Below are 18,618 nucleotides of genomic sequence, written 5' to 3'. Positions count from 1 at the left end.
CTTGGGTGCAAATGTTCGTTTCATGTGAATACATGTGTAAGAATGACCAAAAAGAAAAAGCATTGAATCTGTCTTATTTAAAATGTTACTTATTTTTACTTTTTGTTATGTTTTATTTGTACCATTTTGAGCAATCTTTTATTTTTACAAAAATAGCTTTTTTATTATTTTATAACATTTTATATGAAGCTATTTTATTAGCTTAGTTTTGGCTACTGTAACACAATATCTTAACTTCTGGGGATAGATATCATTTTTATTTCTTTTTAGATACTTTGTTTATCTCAAAAGTGGAAAATTCCTTTGTAACAGCAGTTACTTTCAACACAACATTAAACAAACAGCTTAAAGGTACAGTGTGTAGAATTTTTCACCACTAGATGTCAGTAGATTGCAGGTTGCAATCAGCTGAATTCTGTTTTCTTACTTCTCCCAATTTAAGTGTATTATTCCAGCTATGGTGGCTGTTATAGGACAAGCAGGTTTTTGTCAGCCATAGATAAAAAACATTACCATCAGATTTTATCCCTTACCAGCCACAGCTGGCTGTATATTTCTACTACAGTTTGTTTAAGAAATACTTTTCATACAAATTACATTTGAACATATTTGAATAATATCATCACTTAGCAAAAGATCAGGAAATACAAAAATGAACAGTTTGTTGGATAATTTAATTACACACTGTTCCATGGACATTTATGGATACAGTATGCTTTTTAAAAAAAAGACAAAATAGCCAAAAAAAGTACTGACTGTACCTTAAATTAAGCTTGAAAAGCTAAACTTTTTAGATTTAAGATTAAAGTCATCCAACTTCCTCAAAACATTCAGATGTCCCCCGAGAGTAAACTTTAAAATTGTTTCATCATAAAAAACCCGACAGAGTCAAGACAAAAGAGATCTATTGTTTATTGCAATGATATCTTCCAGCGATGTGCTGTTTGTAGTAATGTACATGTAACTCAAAATGTGACTGTTTTACAGTATTGTTTGATTGCCACAGAATCAGCCACAGGAGTGTTTCCTGAACTGCACCATCATGGTTCCAGGTAGCTGCCGTTCGAACGAGTGTGCTCATTTGATTTGAATCATCAGGACTACACCAAACATCTCTCACTTTATCTACTTTATGTGATTTAAAGGAAACAAAAAGCGGTTTTAGTTTGAGTTAGTCTTCCTCATTTCCTGGTCTAATGATGGATGTTCATATTAAACTTGACCAGAGTTTTAAATAATGAGATACAATAATCCCTGTCAGTCAAAAGCTCCGGTTGCAGACTGCTATAAACACTCAGTTTGTGACAGTTTTTTCTACTCTTGGATCTGTATGATGTCAAAAAGAGGTCACCTGAGGCACAGGAGCCCCACCCCCATCTGATGTTCAAATTGAGAAGTGGGTGGTGCATATATTGCTTGAATACTGGTGCTGTGAATAATGCAAAGTTACTCCAGTCCAAGGATAGAAATATGGAGCTGGAAATGAGCAGAATAGGTTCTAATCACAACACAATCAGACTTCGGTTGAAACTACATTTGCATATTGGGGTTAAAATGCTTGAATCATGAGATCGGTTTTCCCTCTTTCTATCCCTTTTTTTCTGCTTGTTTTACTTGAGATTTAAACAGTGGGTCTTTGGCTGTGAACTGAGCCTCATCCACTAATTTAAGTTTAACAATATTAAAGGTAAACCCACATAAAGATGCCTTTTCCCAAAGCTCTCCTGTGTCTTCCTTTGTCTTCCTCCTACTGACAGTGTGCTTGATAGTTAAGTTTGGCTCCTATCTTTGTTCCTGCCAGACGTTTGTTGAAGACCTCGTCCATCTCTCGGCTCTGCTCTGGTGTGAAATAGTTCTTCCAGTCTCCAACCTCACCTTTGCAGGGACACAAACATCACAAAGTGAAACAGCTGCATTTGGATTCCAACTGAGGATTGATAAGATGTTGGCTAAGTATCACAGTATGCATTTCTCGTTTTCTAGGCTACTTTCTGGGCACCTTTCCTGAAGAAGACATTCCCCATATTGCCGTGGGAGCTGCTGGAGCTTTCCTTCATGGCTTTGAAGGTGCTCGCATCTGCGATCTGCTGCACCTGAGCCTCTGTCAGGCTGAAGCCGTAGAAGCTGGAGATCCTACGGATGTTCTCGCTCAGGTCCTACGGGAAACAGAAGAATCATTACCGCACATTACCACAAACCCCTGCGGTGTCTAACTGTTCTATGTCAAATGCAGCTTTACCTGTTTCAGCTCTTCATATGTAACGACCATGACATTGGGGTCGTCCATCTTCTTCTCCCAACCTAAGGCGTGGTCAAAGTATGACCCCCAGGGAACTACACACAAACAATGACAAAAAATTAATGAATCACAAAGTAAGAAAGATGTCCAGGTCAGAAGATGGCCCCCAAAATCGAAGCCACTCTTTCCCATGCTTAGTTAGAAATGCTTCTGTAATTCTAGTCTTCAGATTTAAAATCAAATTTTATAGATTTTTTTAATCTGAATAAATTATATATATCATATCCGAATATCTCAATTTGAGACGTGTAATTTCCAGGTCTAGGTTCAAATGAATTAATCAAAAACGATTTGAATTTATGAAGTCATATTGTCAGGGTTCTTCCCAGTATTGACGATGGCTTGATTTCCAAATCAATAATCTCATTCATTCTAATGCTTCAGAAACAGTTTTTTTCAGAAGCTCTGAAGTAATTTTTAGGACCTAAAGGTAACCAAATTATTGCTTAACCCATTCTTAACGCCTAAATTTGACCAAGATATTTTTAGCATCCAAAGCTAAACTAAATAGTTTTTATGTCTGTGAAGGTTCTCAGTCATCGTAGTCTGAGGAGCTCGGAAAGAAAAGCGTCATCCAAGAAGCTTCTTCAGTTATAAAAGCATCTGGTGGAGAGTCCCAGATTTTAAGGCCTATGGGAGTGTCCCCACGAGGGTCGTGGTCCCCAGTCGCCCACTCACATCCTGGGCCATCTGACCTCAGGAAATCATATGACAGGGTGGGGCCAGGTTTCACAATGAGCTCACCCTTGGCTGATTGTGACCCACACCCGTTTTCACACCTTGGCTCATGTGATTAGGTAGAGGGGGGTCCATTTGTCCCTCTGTGGGGGGAAACTCCCACAGGGTTTAAATCTGGGACTCTCCACCATTTGACCTTAGAACTGAAGAAGCTTCTTGGATGAGAGGTGAAACGTCTTCAAGCAACTTAAAGAAGTCCAGACGCTTTTCTTTGCAAGCTCCTTAGACTAAATCGTTTTTCACACCTAAAGCTGAGTAATTTTAGCAAACCAAGTACTGTCTAGTGATAAACCTGATGGAATAATCTTTGGTGTCTCAAGCTAACCAAAGCCTTTTTTTAATACACTCTTGGCAGTAACTCCTGTGCCACTCGTTGATAGTTTTCTTTACAGTCAGAAGAATTTATTTTAAATAATTTTTGCTCTTTTTAAATCCAATTTCAGAATCACAGAAACTCAGTCTTGGACCGAGTATTTCTTCTGTACTTTTTCTCTTTTAATAGACATTATAAATCTCTTACTTACAGGTTATGGTATCTGTGTTTATTATACTCTGACAAGCATCTCTCTGTGCTCAGTCCAGGCCTGATAAGCAACTAAACTAACTGTTTTATTGCAGTGCTTCATAGCAAACTCACTAAGTGGGGCCACAGCAGCTCTTTGCCCCACTTGGACCAATCCAACATTTCCACCGTGACCCTGCTGAGTCAGCACTATGTGCTGTTTGTGAGGCCACAAGTGCAGCAAAGCTCAGGATTATGAAGCCAAATCAAAGAGTGAAACAAAAGCTGGTATTTTAATGGACAAGGTTTGGACCACAGTGTGTCCAGCGTTCCTCACATTAATAAGTATTATGCTCGGTTTGTTTGCTCACCTTCTCCACTCATGAACTGGGAGTAAAAGGTGTCCCAGGACTTTGCGGATGGGAGCGCTGGGTTGCTGTTGGAGAAATGATAGAAGGAGACCATTGTGTCTTTCGGGTTTCTGAAGACCACCAGAATCTGTGCAAGACAAACCACACAAATGAGATTTTATTGACCTGGAGAGAGGAGAGAAAGGATACAAGAACAGAAAGACGGGAACAACAGTTACAACTACTCTGAACATTGGCCACATTTTTCCTCAAAGCAGGGTCCATGCGTCGGTCTGTTCTTTTTCTTACAGAGTTTCCACTGTCATCAACCAAGCATCTAAATCCTGGGGTTACATTTGGAAAAGCTGCAGTTCGTTGTGGAAATGAGAGCTTGATTTTTACACAGATGCTTGTGGCAGCAGTATGCAGCTGAACGTCTCCTGCAGAGCTCGTGAAACTCACCTTAGTCTTCTTTTCGTAGAAGGAAGCAGGAATGTTGTCGGGGTGAAGGTGAGCACCCAGAAGTCTTGGAGAAGGAGCTTCTTCCACGTTCTGAGGGTGGACACAACATACCATATTTACCCAACATTTTATGACATGCACTTAGAGTCTTATTCTGGTGAAAGCAGGGAAGGCGTTGCTTGTGCAAACACTTTGGCCCAGGGTGTGGCTTTTCAGCAACCCAGTGTACCAAAGGACCGGCACCGGTCTGCAGCTTCACATTCTCTGGGTCGATTCAGTCTGCTTAAAGCAAATTTGCAGAATTTCTGCTGTAATTTGTCAGGGTTGTAATGCTACAGGGTTCGACTCACGATGAATTACTGTCTGCACGTTTGTGACTGAACAGCTGCAACACGCCCAGATGTGCCTTTTCTTTCAAACAGGAAGTGAAAAAGCACCTTCAGGGAATCACATCTGCTCCTCAGTGAGCCAATCAGCTGCTTTTCCCAGAGTCAAACCACAAAAATGCTGAACTCTGTTGACTTTGTTGACTGCTATAATCTTATGTACAGCACTTTGTGATTCTGTCTTGAAAGGTGCTACATAAATACAAATTTTCTTTTATTTTTTTTATTTTTGAAGTATCTTTGATTTATTTCCAGCTAAACCGAATTTAAGTTTTGGAAAATTACGAGGAAAATGCTGTGAATCCAAACAGGAACAAACAAAGCAGCTGCTTCACATGATTACGTCACACCTGGAAGTGATTTCAGCTGCAGTCAAGCTGTAAACACAAACGTTTAAACGTAGTTTCAGGATTTATTCTTTTAAAATATTCACTACACAAACTGTTTGATTACAGTTAAGTTTGCGTGCTTGAATCCAACCTTTCACCTAATATGACTTCATACAAATATATTAGTTCTTCTACTTTAGGCAGGCACGTGTGATCTAACTGTACTTTTTAACTTGCAGTTATTAAACACAGGTTTTACTGGTTTTTCTTCCTCAGGCGACTCTGGGATCAAATCAGTGCTGTCAAAAGAAACTGAGGAAAAGGCCTCCATACTCTAAACATGAACTGTGTAGGAATCAGCCTATTAAATGACTTCCACATGGGAGCAGACAAACCAACTTCCTGAAGAAAGCAAAGACTGAAAAGACATTTTGCTCTGTTTTTACATAGATGTGATCTTCATCTCGGGGTCTGATTTAAACCTTTTATCTCATAAAATGTTGAAGCAGCTCACAGACGTTCAGTGACTGAACGCTGAGGAGAAGCCTGACAGGAATCCAGATGTGGATCAGGGACCTCGTCAGTACTGTGCTGTAAAATAACATCCACACAGCTCCTCATCAATGCGTGCTCCGGGGTTCCAGTACAACGAGCCCGGCTTCTTTAATTTATTTGATGTGTTTTGGTTTAAAATTGTAACGATGAGAAAACGGACAGCCTTCTCCCGGTCACATAGAACTGAGAGAGTCCGAATAATTGCTAATCACTTTATGTTTAGATTTTTTAATTGTTAAATTGAATGAACAAGGCTCGGCCAGTAGCAGCAGCTGATGAAATATTGTCTTATTTTAGTGCATATTTTACAAACATCAGTGTTCAGACTGTTAAATTAGTAATCTGGGTTAGGGTTTTAGCCCACAGTCGGCCCAGTACGATATAAATGCAGATTATTCTGAAGCGAATCATGCAAAGCCACTGTAGTGGAGCCTAACAGTAAAAATGAGTTCACATTAAAGAAAAATGCATGAATGGAAAATGCACTTCTGTGGTTTCTGGGTTTGAATGACATCTTTATTTTCATCAGAAGGTAACGGCTATAAACTGTACTGAGAGACACGAACGCTGCAGACAGTGAATGTGCCTCCCCTGGAGCAAAGCCTTCCAGTTTCTTAAACCATGCCTGTTTATCATATAGCTAAAAGCACCACACACACAAGTGCTTCAGACGTGTCGCCGCGCCCGCGCTGTTAGATGGTATCTGTGTCTGCACAGGAGCAGGTGTGTCACGCAAACACAGAGGCGCTCTGCACGGCTCGACCTTTCACCTGTACAGCACACCTGCAGACAGGAGGCCGGCTTCTAACAATAACTGTAATAATAATGACTGATTTTTAGTGTCTCATATACATTATACAACACACACACACACACAACCTTTAAATTTTCTGGTCCATGAAACTCGATCAGCGGCGGGAGTTTGCTTTCCGACTTCACGCCTGTAGCCGCTGTGATGATCTTCTTTATCACCCCGACCATCCAGTTGAAACCTGCACACACACACACACACACACACGTGCGGTTGTGCTATCATTGCAGAGATTACACAGATATAAGGCCTATAACCCTTTCGTGCTCTCCTTGGTCGTTTCTGTGCAGATCTGTTTGCTTATATTTGCGTGACGCTGGCTTGGGTGGAGCATTAGCCAAAGAGCCGCACGCTCACTGGCTTGTCAATCATCAGCTGTTAGTCAATGAGAATATATTGGATAATCCTTTCTGACACTTCAATGACCAAAAATGTACATTTTACTAACTGAGCTAAAACCTTTTATTCAATATGACCTGAAATAAGCAGCCAAGAGCATGAAGTCATCAGGAGAGTGTTTTTAAGAGGTCCCAGCAGAGGGCAGACTCAGCTACCATCCACTGACGGCCTTTAAAAAGTTTCTCCAACAGAAAACAAGTTTCAACTTTTGCTGTAACCTGGTAGATTTGATATGAAGTGGTGGTGAATGTTCACATTAAACATGTTTCTAATGCTGAGCTCAGTGTTTCCCTGTGAGACTAAAGCTCACACAGCTTTTATACTCTCAGATCTGCATGATGTCACAGAGAAGGGTATCCCTTTGCTCGTCTGAGGAAAAGGATCAGTGTTGAGCTGTTAGTCATGCACAGCTGTCTAAGAACAAAATAAGGAAGTAAAAATGAGCCGAGCAGGTCCCGAACTTCAACTGTGGCTTCCCCGTTTTTCCCTGATACTCGTCTGTTTGTTTTTTGTGCTCTCATTTCAGACTCGTCACTTCCTGGTTTCACGTGTTTCCCACTGTTGTAATCTTTGCCCTGCCCCTAAAGTTTACCTCCTCTCTGTCTTTGTTTTACAGCTGGTTTCCCTGTTGGATTTGTTTGCCTGCTCTGATTAATATCCGGCGTGTGAACCTTTTCCTCGCCTTTTAAATCATCTCTGACTAGTCGGCTCATGATTGATTGCACATTGTCGTGCACTCTTGAGTGAGTCTGGCTGCTGCAGAGTGAAGAGTTCAGGGATTGCACCTAGAAAGCTCATAGGTCAGAGGTCACACCGTCTGATGGAGTTTAAACACGACTAAAAGCATGTTGGCGTTTTTAAATGAAAGGCTCTCATCTTCAGCTCATTAACAGATCTTTTTGACTCGATCAGCATTACTCACCACATTTGGGGTAAGCCACCAGCATGATGTCGTCCTCTCTGGCCTGCATCTTCTCCAGACACTTTAAATGCTCCTCGGGAGACAGGACGGTCAAGTACAGCACACCATTGTATCTGTACACCTTCTCCTCGTTGCTCATCTCCTTCGCCTTCAGCATCTTGGCCTGCAGCGGGCCCATCGGTCCCTCGCCGCTCATCCTGACTTACGCACGGAGCAGAGACTCAAAGAGGAAGGAAACTCGGGAGAAGCTGCAGACGCTGCTGGAGCTGAAAGTGAGAAAGCAGAACTGAGACACAGAGGAAAAAGGGTGTGTGTGTAAAGTAGGAACAACGGGAGGAGGAGGAGGAGGCATCAAGCACCTCCCCCTCCACACACACACAAATATGCAGAAAACCCTGGATTCATGGAGGCGTGGCTGAAGGCTGAATGGAGATCTCTGGACAAGGTTCACCATATGGAGGTGCCAGACTGACTCACACGCGCACACACACACACACACACACACATAAGCGTTACAGATGAGCTTCCTGTGCTCCTTTCTGGTCGGTGAATTGTAAACAGCTTCCTGAAGCGATCCTCTAAATGTGAACTATTAGCCGACAATGACGAGTGGCACAGGAAGCTTTTTAAACTGTTGCTTTAGTGAAACACATTTAAGCATTCGTGTCTTTTTTGTCATGTATTTGTCTCTTATGACCAACTCAGCCCATCACTGCACTCCTGCTGCACAGAACTAACCAGTTGTGGGGTTTCATAACCTGACACCTGAATACAAGTGAAGCCTTTATTTAAGCCTGTGTCTAATTCCTGGACACCGAAAAAGTTAAGAAAACTTGTTTCATGGCCAAAACGAGAGCCAGGCTCCAAGAGCAGAGCGTGCTATAAGTGGGCGGGGCTAATCCTCATTCATTTATCACACAAACCTCAGGAAGCTATTATGTGTCAGTCTCTTAGAAAGAGGCCTCAGTGGCTGCACTGAGGGCATACACAGCTACATTCCTCCAGAGGAAAAGCGTCCTGCTCAGCCCCGGTCCATGCGGGTCCCTGTGGGTGAGGCTGTGGGTTATCTAACTGTTGTGATATTTTGATACCATGATAGCATTTACAGGATATTGTTTTATAGTGATATCATACATGAAACTGTTACTCAATAAGGCCCATTTACTAGTTGTTTTTCTCTTTCTCTGTGACCCAAGAATTAATGTGTAAGACTCACAGGCTGGTACCCCAAGGTCGAAAACACCACAGAGACGAGACCACCTTCTTACTCCCATCCTCCCTTTTTCTTTATCTCTTAGAAAAGGCTCGTTAAAGGCCAGGTGGTTTGTTTCAGAATTCACTAATGAAAGAACTCTGTATTCTATGTCTAGGAGTGTATTTTGCTGGGATGATCATAATTTATAGCTGAACTGATAAACTACACAAAGGATACTTCTTTGCTCAGTAGGCAGGAAGACATTTCCTTATTTGGTCTGTACCGGTTTGAACTGGGAAAACTGACACACGAACCTTTTTTCCTCTATATAAACTGTTGTGTACCAAATAAACCTTTGAGTCGATTGGGAAGGCAACCTAAAGCAGTCTCTGTTTTCTTGTTCTCCCAAGCTGCTCCCGAGCTCGTAACTAACCCTGAATGGCATACCTGAGTGTTACTTTGAATAATTAGGAATCTTATAAGGAAAGGACAGAACTCTGCTTATCGCTCGTGCCTTGGAGGGAACCGGGGACGGAAATTTCCTTCAATTTGGCGTCAGAAGTGGGATCCGCTGACGAAGGTAAATATGCGTCTTTCATATTTATATAAGACCGTATTATACCTCTCTCAGTGATCGATCCATAAAAAAAACGGGACACGCCGACGAAGTTTCCTTAGTGGCCCAAGAGATTTGGGATACACTGACGATCTTCCTTGGTCCCCATAAAAAAAACGGGATATGCTGACGAAGTTTCCTTAGTGATCCAGAGAGATACACTGACGATCTTCCTTGGTCCCCATAAAAAAACGGGATATGCTGACGAAGCTTCCTTAGTGATCCAGAGAGATACACTGACGACTTCCTCAGTCCCCGAATAAAGTAAATTAACCCTTGTGTGGTGTTGGTGGACCCGCTAGAGTTGTGGCTTTCCAAATTAACACTATCAAACAATTTTATGTTAAATTACTATGAATTAATGTGCTTCTCGTTTTTCTTTTATATAAAATGTTATAAATAAATCAGTTATAATCAAGTGGAAAGACACAACACATTTACACGTGAAAGAATAATTAATTGTTTAATTTTTCTTTAAAAAAAATAAATAAAATAAAATAAAATAAAAAACGAAAGAAAAGAAAACTGAACACGGGTCTCACAGACCCGATTACCATACAAGGGTTAAAAGCAGTAAATTAAAAGCAGAAAGACACAGGGAGTTGCCTGTTGTTTTGCGAGAAGTTGCTCGTTAAGTGAGAGTTGCTCACCCAAACAAAAATTGCTAGCAATAAATTTAAAGTAACCTCAGCTGTGCCGCAGCGAAATACTAACATAAATCCTTCAAAGCGTGTAAACCCCTCTGGAAATCACTGAACATGGGTCAGAATAATTCAAAGACCACAGACAGGTCCGATAAAAAATCTAAAGTACCTGTAAAACCAAAAATTAATAAAATACAAAATAAAGTCTCAAATAACGGCTCAGTACGACTCCCATTTCCGGTTACGTGTAACCCACGTCCGCGAATCGGCGAAGACTTCCATGATTACGTATCCAGAACATGCGGAAGTACTTACGTGACTGACTTTGTTTACAACTTAAGAACTGTAAGTTCAATGCATTCTAATTTATTTCCGGAGCCCTATCCCGAACGATTATCGCCAGAAAACAGGTCAGTAAAACTGAAGGCCAGTGCAGATACTACCACGAAAGCTAAAAGTGTTAAGATGATGTTGAATTTTGATGTAGAAGGCTCAGAGGAAAGTGAGAAACTAATGTATGCAGGATCATCCGCTCCAGCACAGCAAGGAAGTTTCAGAGGACGGAGAGATAAAAGTAGCGGAGCTCTTCCAGTCAAGGTAACTGGCAACCACAAGCTAGAGGTGCAAATTTAGCTCAGTTTTCCAGCAGCCGCAGACACCCAGAGCAAAAATGAATTTTTGTATTTCATTTAACACAAAGGGTGAAATGTTTGCTGACACTGATAACAGCTTATGTTTTCTCTGCCCTATGTATCGACATGATGGAGAAGGAACATCCTCTGTGTCAGCTGGACCCTCAGCAGAGAATGAACTCAACATCCTTTTTGTCCGGTACTCTATGTCACACACTGTGCCAAAAAAAACGTGTACAGACGCCACTACCAGGTAATCCCATGACTGGGAGCCACACTTTTGTTTCTCTCACACTGTTCAACAACATGATAACTGCTCACACAAGTGAAGGTCAAACAGTGATTTTGTCACATAACTCAGACATAGTTTATGACATAACTATACCATGTGGACACATAGATCTAACCTACCCTACACTGTACTATTTCTGCAGTTACATTGCCAGCTGAATACCAGAATATGACATTATGGTCAAAAAGTGAGAATGATATAGGATTTATTGACTGTACACTTTATCACGCACACCTATTAAAACACAACAAGCCAGTATATGTCAAGCAACATCCCATTTCTGCCGAAAAAGCCGCAGCCCTAGATGTCATCATAGGAGATTTATTGACTATAGGAGTAATAAAGCCCACACTCCTGACAATCCTGTGCCAAAGCCTAACAAACCTGGCGTATGGCGTTTCATACAAGACTTAAGGCAAATTAATGCAGTCAACATTCCTCTGCCACCTCTCGTTTCAGATGTTCACAACATATTGACATGCATTGCATGCACATTTTACCGTGGTGGATTTATGCTCTGCCTTTTTCTCAGTACCTGTGCATGAAGACACACAGCCGTTATTTGCATTCACACATAGAAATAAGCAGTACACTTGGACTCGTTTGCCCCAAGGCATGGTAGACAGCCCTGCTGCTTTCTCAATGGTGGTCCGTGCTACCCTGGACAGCTTCACTCCTCCAGGGCTGTACTGGATGACCTCCTCCTCTGTGCTGAAAGTGAAAAACTATGTCAAACTGCTACACACATGCTTCTCCAGCACCTCCAACAGACTGGCCACAAAGCATCAGCAAAGAAAATGCAGTACTGTCAGACTTCTGTTCAATATTTGGGATTCACACTGTCTCACGGAAAACGTTCCATGACTGCAGACAGGGTCAAAGCTGTGACCTCTGTCCCTCGGCCACTACACAGAAGGAAATGCTGTCCTTCTTAGGCATGGTGAACTATTGCAGACAGTGGATACCAGACTGTTCTTTTCATGACCACATTCTGCGTGACTGTTGTAAAAAAGACAAGCCTCCTCGAATACTGTGATCCACAGAAGTGACTGCCTCTTTCAATGCATTAAAGGGAGTGCTGACCTCCGCCTCAGATTACTCAAAGGTGCTGCCTGAATTGTTCAGGGAATGCCGGCCTGCCTGAGGGCAGTAGCAGCTTGCTCTATCATGATAAGGGACTGCGAGAAGCTTACACTCTCACATGACACTATTCTACACACCAATCACCAGGTCACGACCATTGTAGCAAACATAACTACACAACATATGCAAATCTCACTATAAAAGCGAGCAGCACACCTGATTCGCCAGCACATTTATTGATCCTATGCTGTGTTCTTCTGACCGACAGGATGGCTCAGACAGGCTTGACGATCATGACTGCATGACACGTATACAGGAATCCACAGCACCACGTCCAGATTTAGAGCAAACACCTATCCCAGACTCAGCCACGGTTTATGTGGACGGGTCCTGTTCAAGGCCGAATGACAACTCATTTCTTTGTGGCTATTCAGTGGTAACAGTGCCTGACATCATACTAGAGGCTCACTCATTACCATTTCACTCAGCACAAAAAGCAGAGCTCATGGCTTTAATACGCGCCTGTGAGCTCCATTTGGATAAGCGTGTGACAATTTACACAGACAGCCGCTATGCATTTGGCGTCGTGCATGACTTTGGCACATTGTGGAGACAGAGAGGATTTAGATCTGCTGATGGAAAACCGATTGCTAAATTCTGATTTTGTTCAAAGACTTTTGCAGGCTATACAGCTGCCATCGGCCGTTGCAGTTGTAAAAAACGAAAGGACACAGTACAGCTGACACAGACGAAGCAACAGGTAATGCCTTAGCAGACGTGACAGCCAAGGCTGCAGCTGCATCACAGCTCCCACCTCCGCAGGAAGTATTATCTGTGCCCCTACAGCTGCCACTTGTTACACTCCCAGACTATTTAGAAACAAATGTTGATTTAAAATTCATACAAGAGCAAGCCTCTGCATCTGATTACACCTATTGGGAGAATAATGACTGTACCTTAGATGACAGAGATGGCTTATACAAAAATTTAAGGGTTTGATTGCCCTCCCATATTCCCTGATGCCAGTCCTTGCCCGACATTTTCACTGTGTGAGTCATGTCGGACAAAGAGGGGTAATAGGGACAATAAAATCAAGATTTGTAATTGAGAAAACATCACATGCAGTAAAAAGCATATTAGCAACCTGTCTAACATGTGCACGAACTAATGTAGGGAGACCAAAAGCGAAACATCAGCATTTACCACAACCAGATTTTCCATTTCATACATTATGACTCCATCTGCAGTAACCAAATTATTTCCATTTGAAATAAGACTATTTCCAACACCATGGTCAGCTTCCAGAGGGGCACCGCTAGTAGAAGGTGATGTATATTGCATTGTCCACTGATGTTCACAATCTGGTAGAAAAACTGAATAATAACTATCAGAAAGTTTGTCTCTCTCAGCCTTTCCCCTCCACAGTTCCACCAGTGGAGACAAGGAGACGCGTGTTGGTGAAGTTGCTAAAACCAAGGACACTCGGGGAGGCCGCGTTTTCCAGCCCCCAGACTGTACTGGCAGTGACGAAGAACCAGCATCCTCACAGACGGACAACCTCAGTGGATTCATGCCAGCAGGGTTAAGACCAGCCCAATCGGACCATCTCAGGCGTCGGATCAAGTAGATGACATCTCCGGCGGGCCAGCGCCAGGATCCAATTCAATCCATACACACACACAATCACTGATTAACACACAACGCCTGAAAGAGCCAAGACTCAGAGAGCTCTTTGATGCTTCACCTGAACAACAAAAAGGTACTCGAACATCCAGCAGGAATAGGAAGCCAAAAGTACCATATGATGTCTAATCTGATAAAGCCAGACTCATTCCATCCTGATAATGGAGAAAATGAAATGCCCATTGTCATCACACGGCACTTATTCTGTGTCTCTCGAACCTGGGACCAGGCCAGGAGACGACTGAAGAACTGTTTTTCTTATATATTTAGGTTATTTATCATATCTATCGCATTAACCTTAGGATTTTTCTTTGCTATTTTGTATTGTAAACTGCAACCATGTTCACATTTCTGCAGGTCATATTTGCTGACTATACCTCATGCTCTATTTTGCAAGACACATACTTAATGCACTCCTTACGTTCCCTAAAATCAGTAAATAGCAACATAGACGCAACTAATAAACCATCTTATGCGCCCTCTAGAACAGGAGTTAACTCCTGGTATGAAAATGCTAGAACAGCTGCTCGTGATTTAGGAAACAGTAACTGTTATGTCTGTTCAAAGGCTAATCCAGAACAGGTAATAGTAGGATACCCCATATCCGGTTTCCCCCTCACTGAGGGACTAGAGGAAATCGGCAAAGATAATGCTCTCCTTAAAGACACTTTACAGTTGACTCTGAGCCCTCTCGACTGCCTACTTAGACACACACACACACCTACTAACCCTGAGACTCCATTAGGCGAATTATTGAAGTTATCTAATGACACCGCAGGGACCTGCGCCCCAATGAAACGCCCTAAGAATAGGTTAAAACCCTCACTGCCCTTAGGACAGATCCCTCTCCATTTTAATACTAGTATGATATGTCTGCGCAGACTAAAGTTAACTGGCCCAGACACACACATAGATTATACAAAGGATAACTATACATTCTTCTCTGACTCCCCAGGTGCACGCTGTAATGAGACATGGCTAGCTGTCTCTGTGGCTGAAGTTTTATCATATCTGGAGGAACATACACACAGTTCAAGTTCGAGCAGAGAATCGATCATTGTTCCCCCAGACGGTGTCTTAAATGATACTGACTGGGGGGAGTTAGTTAAATCACACATGGTCACGCGCCTAACTAGAGCAATCCCTAACGGTTATTGGTTGTGCAACAATACTCTTAGACTAGCCCTACCTGTTAATTGGACCGGTACCTGTGGTCTAGTGACCGTTGGTGTATGCTGTACTTTCATTCCCAATAATACCGCCCCTAACGGTTCATTCACACAAGCTATGAATAGACTTGAAGCATTGAAGATAGAACTAATTGCCAATACAGGTCACGGTCAGTGGCTACATAAGTGGCTACAGGACACGTTTGGAAAATGGAAGGAACTAATTGTAGCCTTTGTCACCATTGTAGCATGTATTATTTGTTTTGATAATTATTGTCTGTTGTGTGATACCATGTATACGCTCTCAGAATTTTTGATATTGAGCTTACTCGAAGGACTAGTTACATTTATGATTTGTTTTAAGTTTATGATTTGTTTTTATATTATGTTACTACATTCTGTCTTTATACTATGTTATCATTTCATGATAAAAGGGGGGAACTGTTGTGATATTTTGATACCATGATAGCATTTACAGGATATTGTTTTATAGTGATATCATACATGAAACTGTTACTCAATAAGGCCCATTTACTAGTTGTTTTTCTCTTTCTCTGTGACCCAAGAATTAATGTGTAAGACTCACAGGCTGGTACCCCAAGGTCGAAAACACCACAGAGACGAGACCACCTTCTTACTCCCATCCTCCCTTTTTCTTTATCTCTTAGAAAAGGCTCGTTAAAGGCCAGGTGGTTTGTTTCAGAATTCACTAATGAAAGAACTCTGTATTCTATGTCTAGGAGTGTATTTTGCTGGGATGATCATAATTTATAGCTGAACTGATAAACTACACAAAGGATACTTCTTTGCTCAGTAGGCAGGAAGACATTTCCTTATTTGGTCTGTACCGGTTTGAACTGGGAAAACTGACACACGAACCTTTTTTCCTCTATATAAACTGTTGTGTACCAAATAAACCTTTGAGTCGATTGGGAAGGCAACCTAAAGCAGTCTCTGTTTTCTTGTTCTCCCAAGCTGCTCCCGGCGCTGTAACTAACCCAGCTGAACGGCATACCTGAGTGTTACTTTGAATAATTAGGAATCTTATAAGGAAAGGACAGAACTCTGCTTATCGCTCGTGCCTTGGAGGGAACCGGGGACGGAAATTTCCTTCACTAACAGTCCTCCACACGCGATTCACTCGTCTGCCTTCGTGTCAGCGAGCTGCTGTGCAAAAATCGTTTGAAAGTAAACAGTTCCCTGACAAGAAAAACATGTCACATTCCTCAAATGCACCACGACAATAAAGTTGTTCAGCATCGAGACAGCACTAAGCTTTATTTAAGTGTCAGGCAATTCAAACAACCCAGCAGATACAAATGCTGACAACAAAGCTAAACTACTGTGAGAACTAGAAGATTCAACTACCTCTAACAAAGTCAGTCTAAAATATTTCACAAACTGAAACGAGTGAAGCTCTGGGAACAGACGCAGCGATCGGGACACGACTGTTATTCACTCTCTCATTTATAATTATTATTAATGTAAAAATGTCTGCTTATCAAATATCAAAGAGCAGCTGAGGTCTGCAGGGACTAACTCTTTGTTTCATATTTGCGTTGTGGGCGTGGCCTAAAGCCTTCTGTTTTCACCAGGTTTATGGTGCTTAATGTTAAAATGTGAGGTCAGCATGGGGGCGGGTTAGAAGACAAAGGGTACCTGGGTGCAGCCGCCCCACCCACAGCAACTATGTCTGTGGAGCATTAAACTGTGTGCCGACCCCTCTAACTGGTCGCAGCAGATGGCCCCGCCCCTCCCTCAGCCTGATTGTGCCAGAGGTTTCTTCCTGTTAAAAGTTTTTCCTTCCCACTGTCACCAATTTATATACATAAAATTGAATTGGATAGTCTTTAACCCCCCATCGGTTTCACCCCTGCCTATAATGTGGATACAAGCTGTGCATCGATGGAGCTGAAGGGCTCCAGCAACAATATCCAAGTTTGTCCCAAAAAAGAGTGAAAGAAGTTGTTTTGCTGTCACATTGAGTACAATAGTTCGTGTAGACGTGGGTGGATTTTGACACTGATCAGTGAAACATTCAAATATTAGATTTAAGCTGCATCATGTCATTAACTCGGGCTCCCATCGAGCGTCTATGTCTTTATATTCTTCTGCAGCTCAACGATACAAGAGCCTCCTCCTACTGCTCGCGTCACTGTGACAGAAACAGTTTTTCATTAGGATTTACACTGTTATTGTTCTCTCCAGTATTATAAACAGATAAATCATCATGAAATAAAACAATGAACCTGTGGTGGCGAGCTCAGAACCAGCTGACTGATTTCTGAACAGCAGCTTTAGTGAGTTTAATGAAGTCGGCAGAGAACGCAGAGGCGTGCTGACATTGGGTGATAAAGCATAAAGTAGTGGTGCTGTGGTTAGCACTGTTGGCTCGCAGCAGGAAGGTCTTGGGTTTGAATCCAACATACACAAAGTGCTGTGGGAGGACCTGCATGGAGCTGAATGGCTGTGTGTCTCCACTGAGACAGCCGTGTGACCCGTCCAGGTGTGGCCCACCTGGAGACGTGACTGAAGGATTTGTGCGATTAAGATGGAGTCAGAGGTTCAATGGATTACTTTAGGTACCATAACAGCTGACACGCAGCAGGTACGAGGTTACACAAACACAGCAAAGGACACAAAGGACAGGTGTCATGATCTGTGGTTCAACCCTCAGTAGGTACAGAGGGCAGCAACACGCCCACATTCAAGCAAACAGGAAGAGCAGGATTGAAACGGGGAAGACGAGGAATTAGGAAATGATCTAGTGCATGGGTCAGGATGGTGACATAATCTTTTTACACGAAAATAATGTGTCATGCTGAGTCGTCAGTCCCGCAAACACGTGAAGAAACAGGATGAGGAGGAGCTGCTTTATGCAACACTTTGGGCTTTTTATGGCGCTACGTTTGTCCAGTAGCTCCAGTTACCACAAGTTATCACGTAAAAGGCCACAAGCAGTTTATTCCTCCTTCATTAAAACCCGTCACCTCTCATTCTTCCTCTTTCCTGTTCCCCCGTCCTGTGCATTCGGATTGTAATAACTCAAAATAAAAATAAATAAATAAATAATTATAATAAAGGTCAAATAAAATATGACAATCAAGTAAACCAGTATAGCAAAAGCTGTACTGGTTTACTTGGGAAAATAAATCTGTTGGGTATTTTTCTTGTCCTTCAGACAATAACTGAGCTGCAGAGCCGGACGGGACATAAAAAGATAAACGTGTAGAAAATTCATTTATTCACAGAAAATGTCCTTGTACTTGTCATGAATCGCTGTGTGGCAGGAATTGGACCAAAAATGCAGGCTCTTAGACACAAGGGGTGAACTCAAAACCACAGCTTTATTTGCTGGCTGGGAAAAGCATACAAAAGCAAACCAAACTGGAGAATGACAAACTGAACTCACAGGGAGATCCACACAGCATGAGGGAGAACACAGCACTGACTCAGAGAAACACAGGGTTTAAATACACTGGGGAGTAACGAGGGGGGGGATGAGACACAGACGGAGGGCACAGCTGGGAGAAATCAGGACTGACGAGACA

General features: G+C 42.2%; 1 protein-coding gene across 1 annotated transcript; it reads right to left on the bottom strand.

Moving 5' to 3' along the window:
- Nucleotides 1–888: 888 nt before the first annotated feature.
- On the bottom strand, nt 889–8,088 carry sult6b1 (sulfotransferase family, cytosolic, 6b, member 1). The gene is made up of 7 exons (XM_005937034.3): nt 7,754–8,088; nt 6,501–6,613; nt 4,352–4,441; nt 3,911–4,037; nt 2,240–2,334; nt 2,000–2,156; nt 889–1,875 (listed from the first exon to the last, which is right to left on the bottom strand). The coding sequence occupies exons 1-7, from the start codon at nt 7,947–7,949 to the stop codon at nt 1,748–1,750; spliced, it is 906 nt and encodes a 301-aa protein (XP_005937096.1). The 5' UTR covers nt 7,950–8,088; the 3' UTR covers nt 889–1,747.
- Between the last annotated feature and the right edge of the window lie 10,530 nt (nt 8,089–18,618).

Source organism: Haplochromis burtoni, unplaced genomic scaffold, assembly GCF_018398535.1.
Source record: "Haplochromis burtoni strain Fernald_Lab_line unplaced genomic scaffold, NCSU_Asbu1 Contig_214, whole genome shotgun sequence".
Taxonomy (NCBI): domain Eukaryota; kingdom Metazoa; phylum Chordata; class Actinopteri; order Cichliformes; family Cichlidae; genus Haplochromis; species Haplochromis burtoni.
This window is presented reverse-complemented; position numbering and strand designations above follow the sequence as displayed.

Coding starts and splice junctions, on each gene's coding strand:
- sult6b1 (XM_005937034.3), bottom strand. CDS start 7,949: ATGAGCGGCGAGGGACCGATGGGCCCGCTGCAGGCCAAGATGCTGAAG. Junction 2,335..3,910: donor CCAGTTCATGAGTGGAGAAG/GTGAGCAAACAA, acceptor GTTTGTGTGTAG/TTCCCTGGGGGTCATACTTT. Junction 2,157..2,239: donor CATATGAAGAGCTGAAACAG/GTAAAGCTGCAT, acceptor TGTTTCCCGTAG/GACCTGAGCGAGAACATCCG.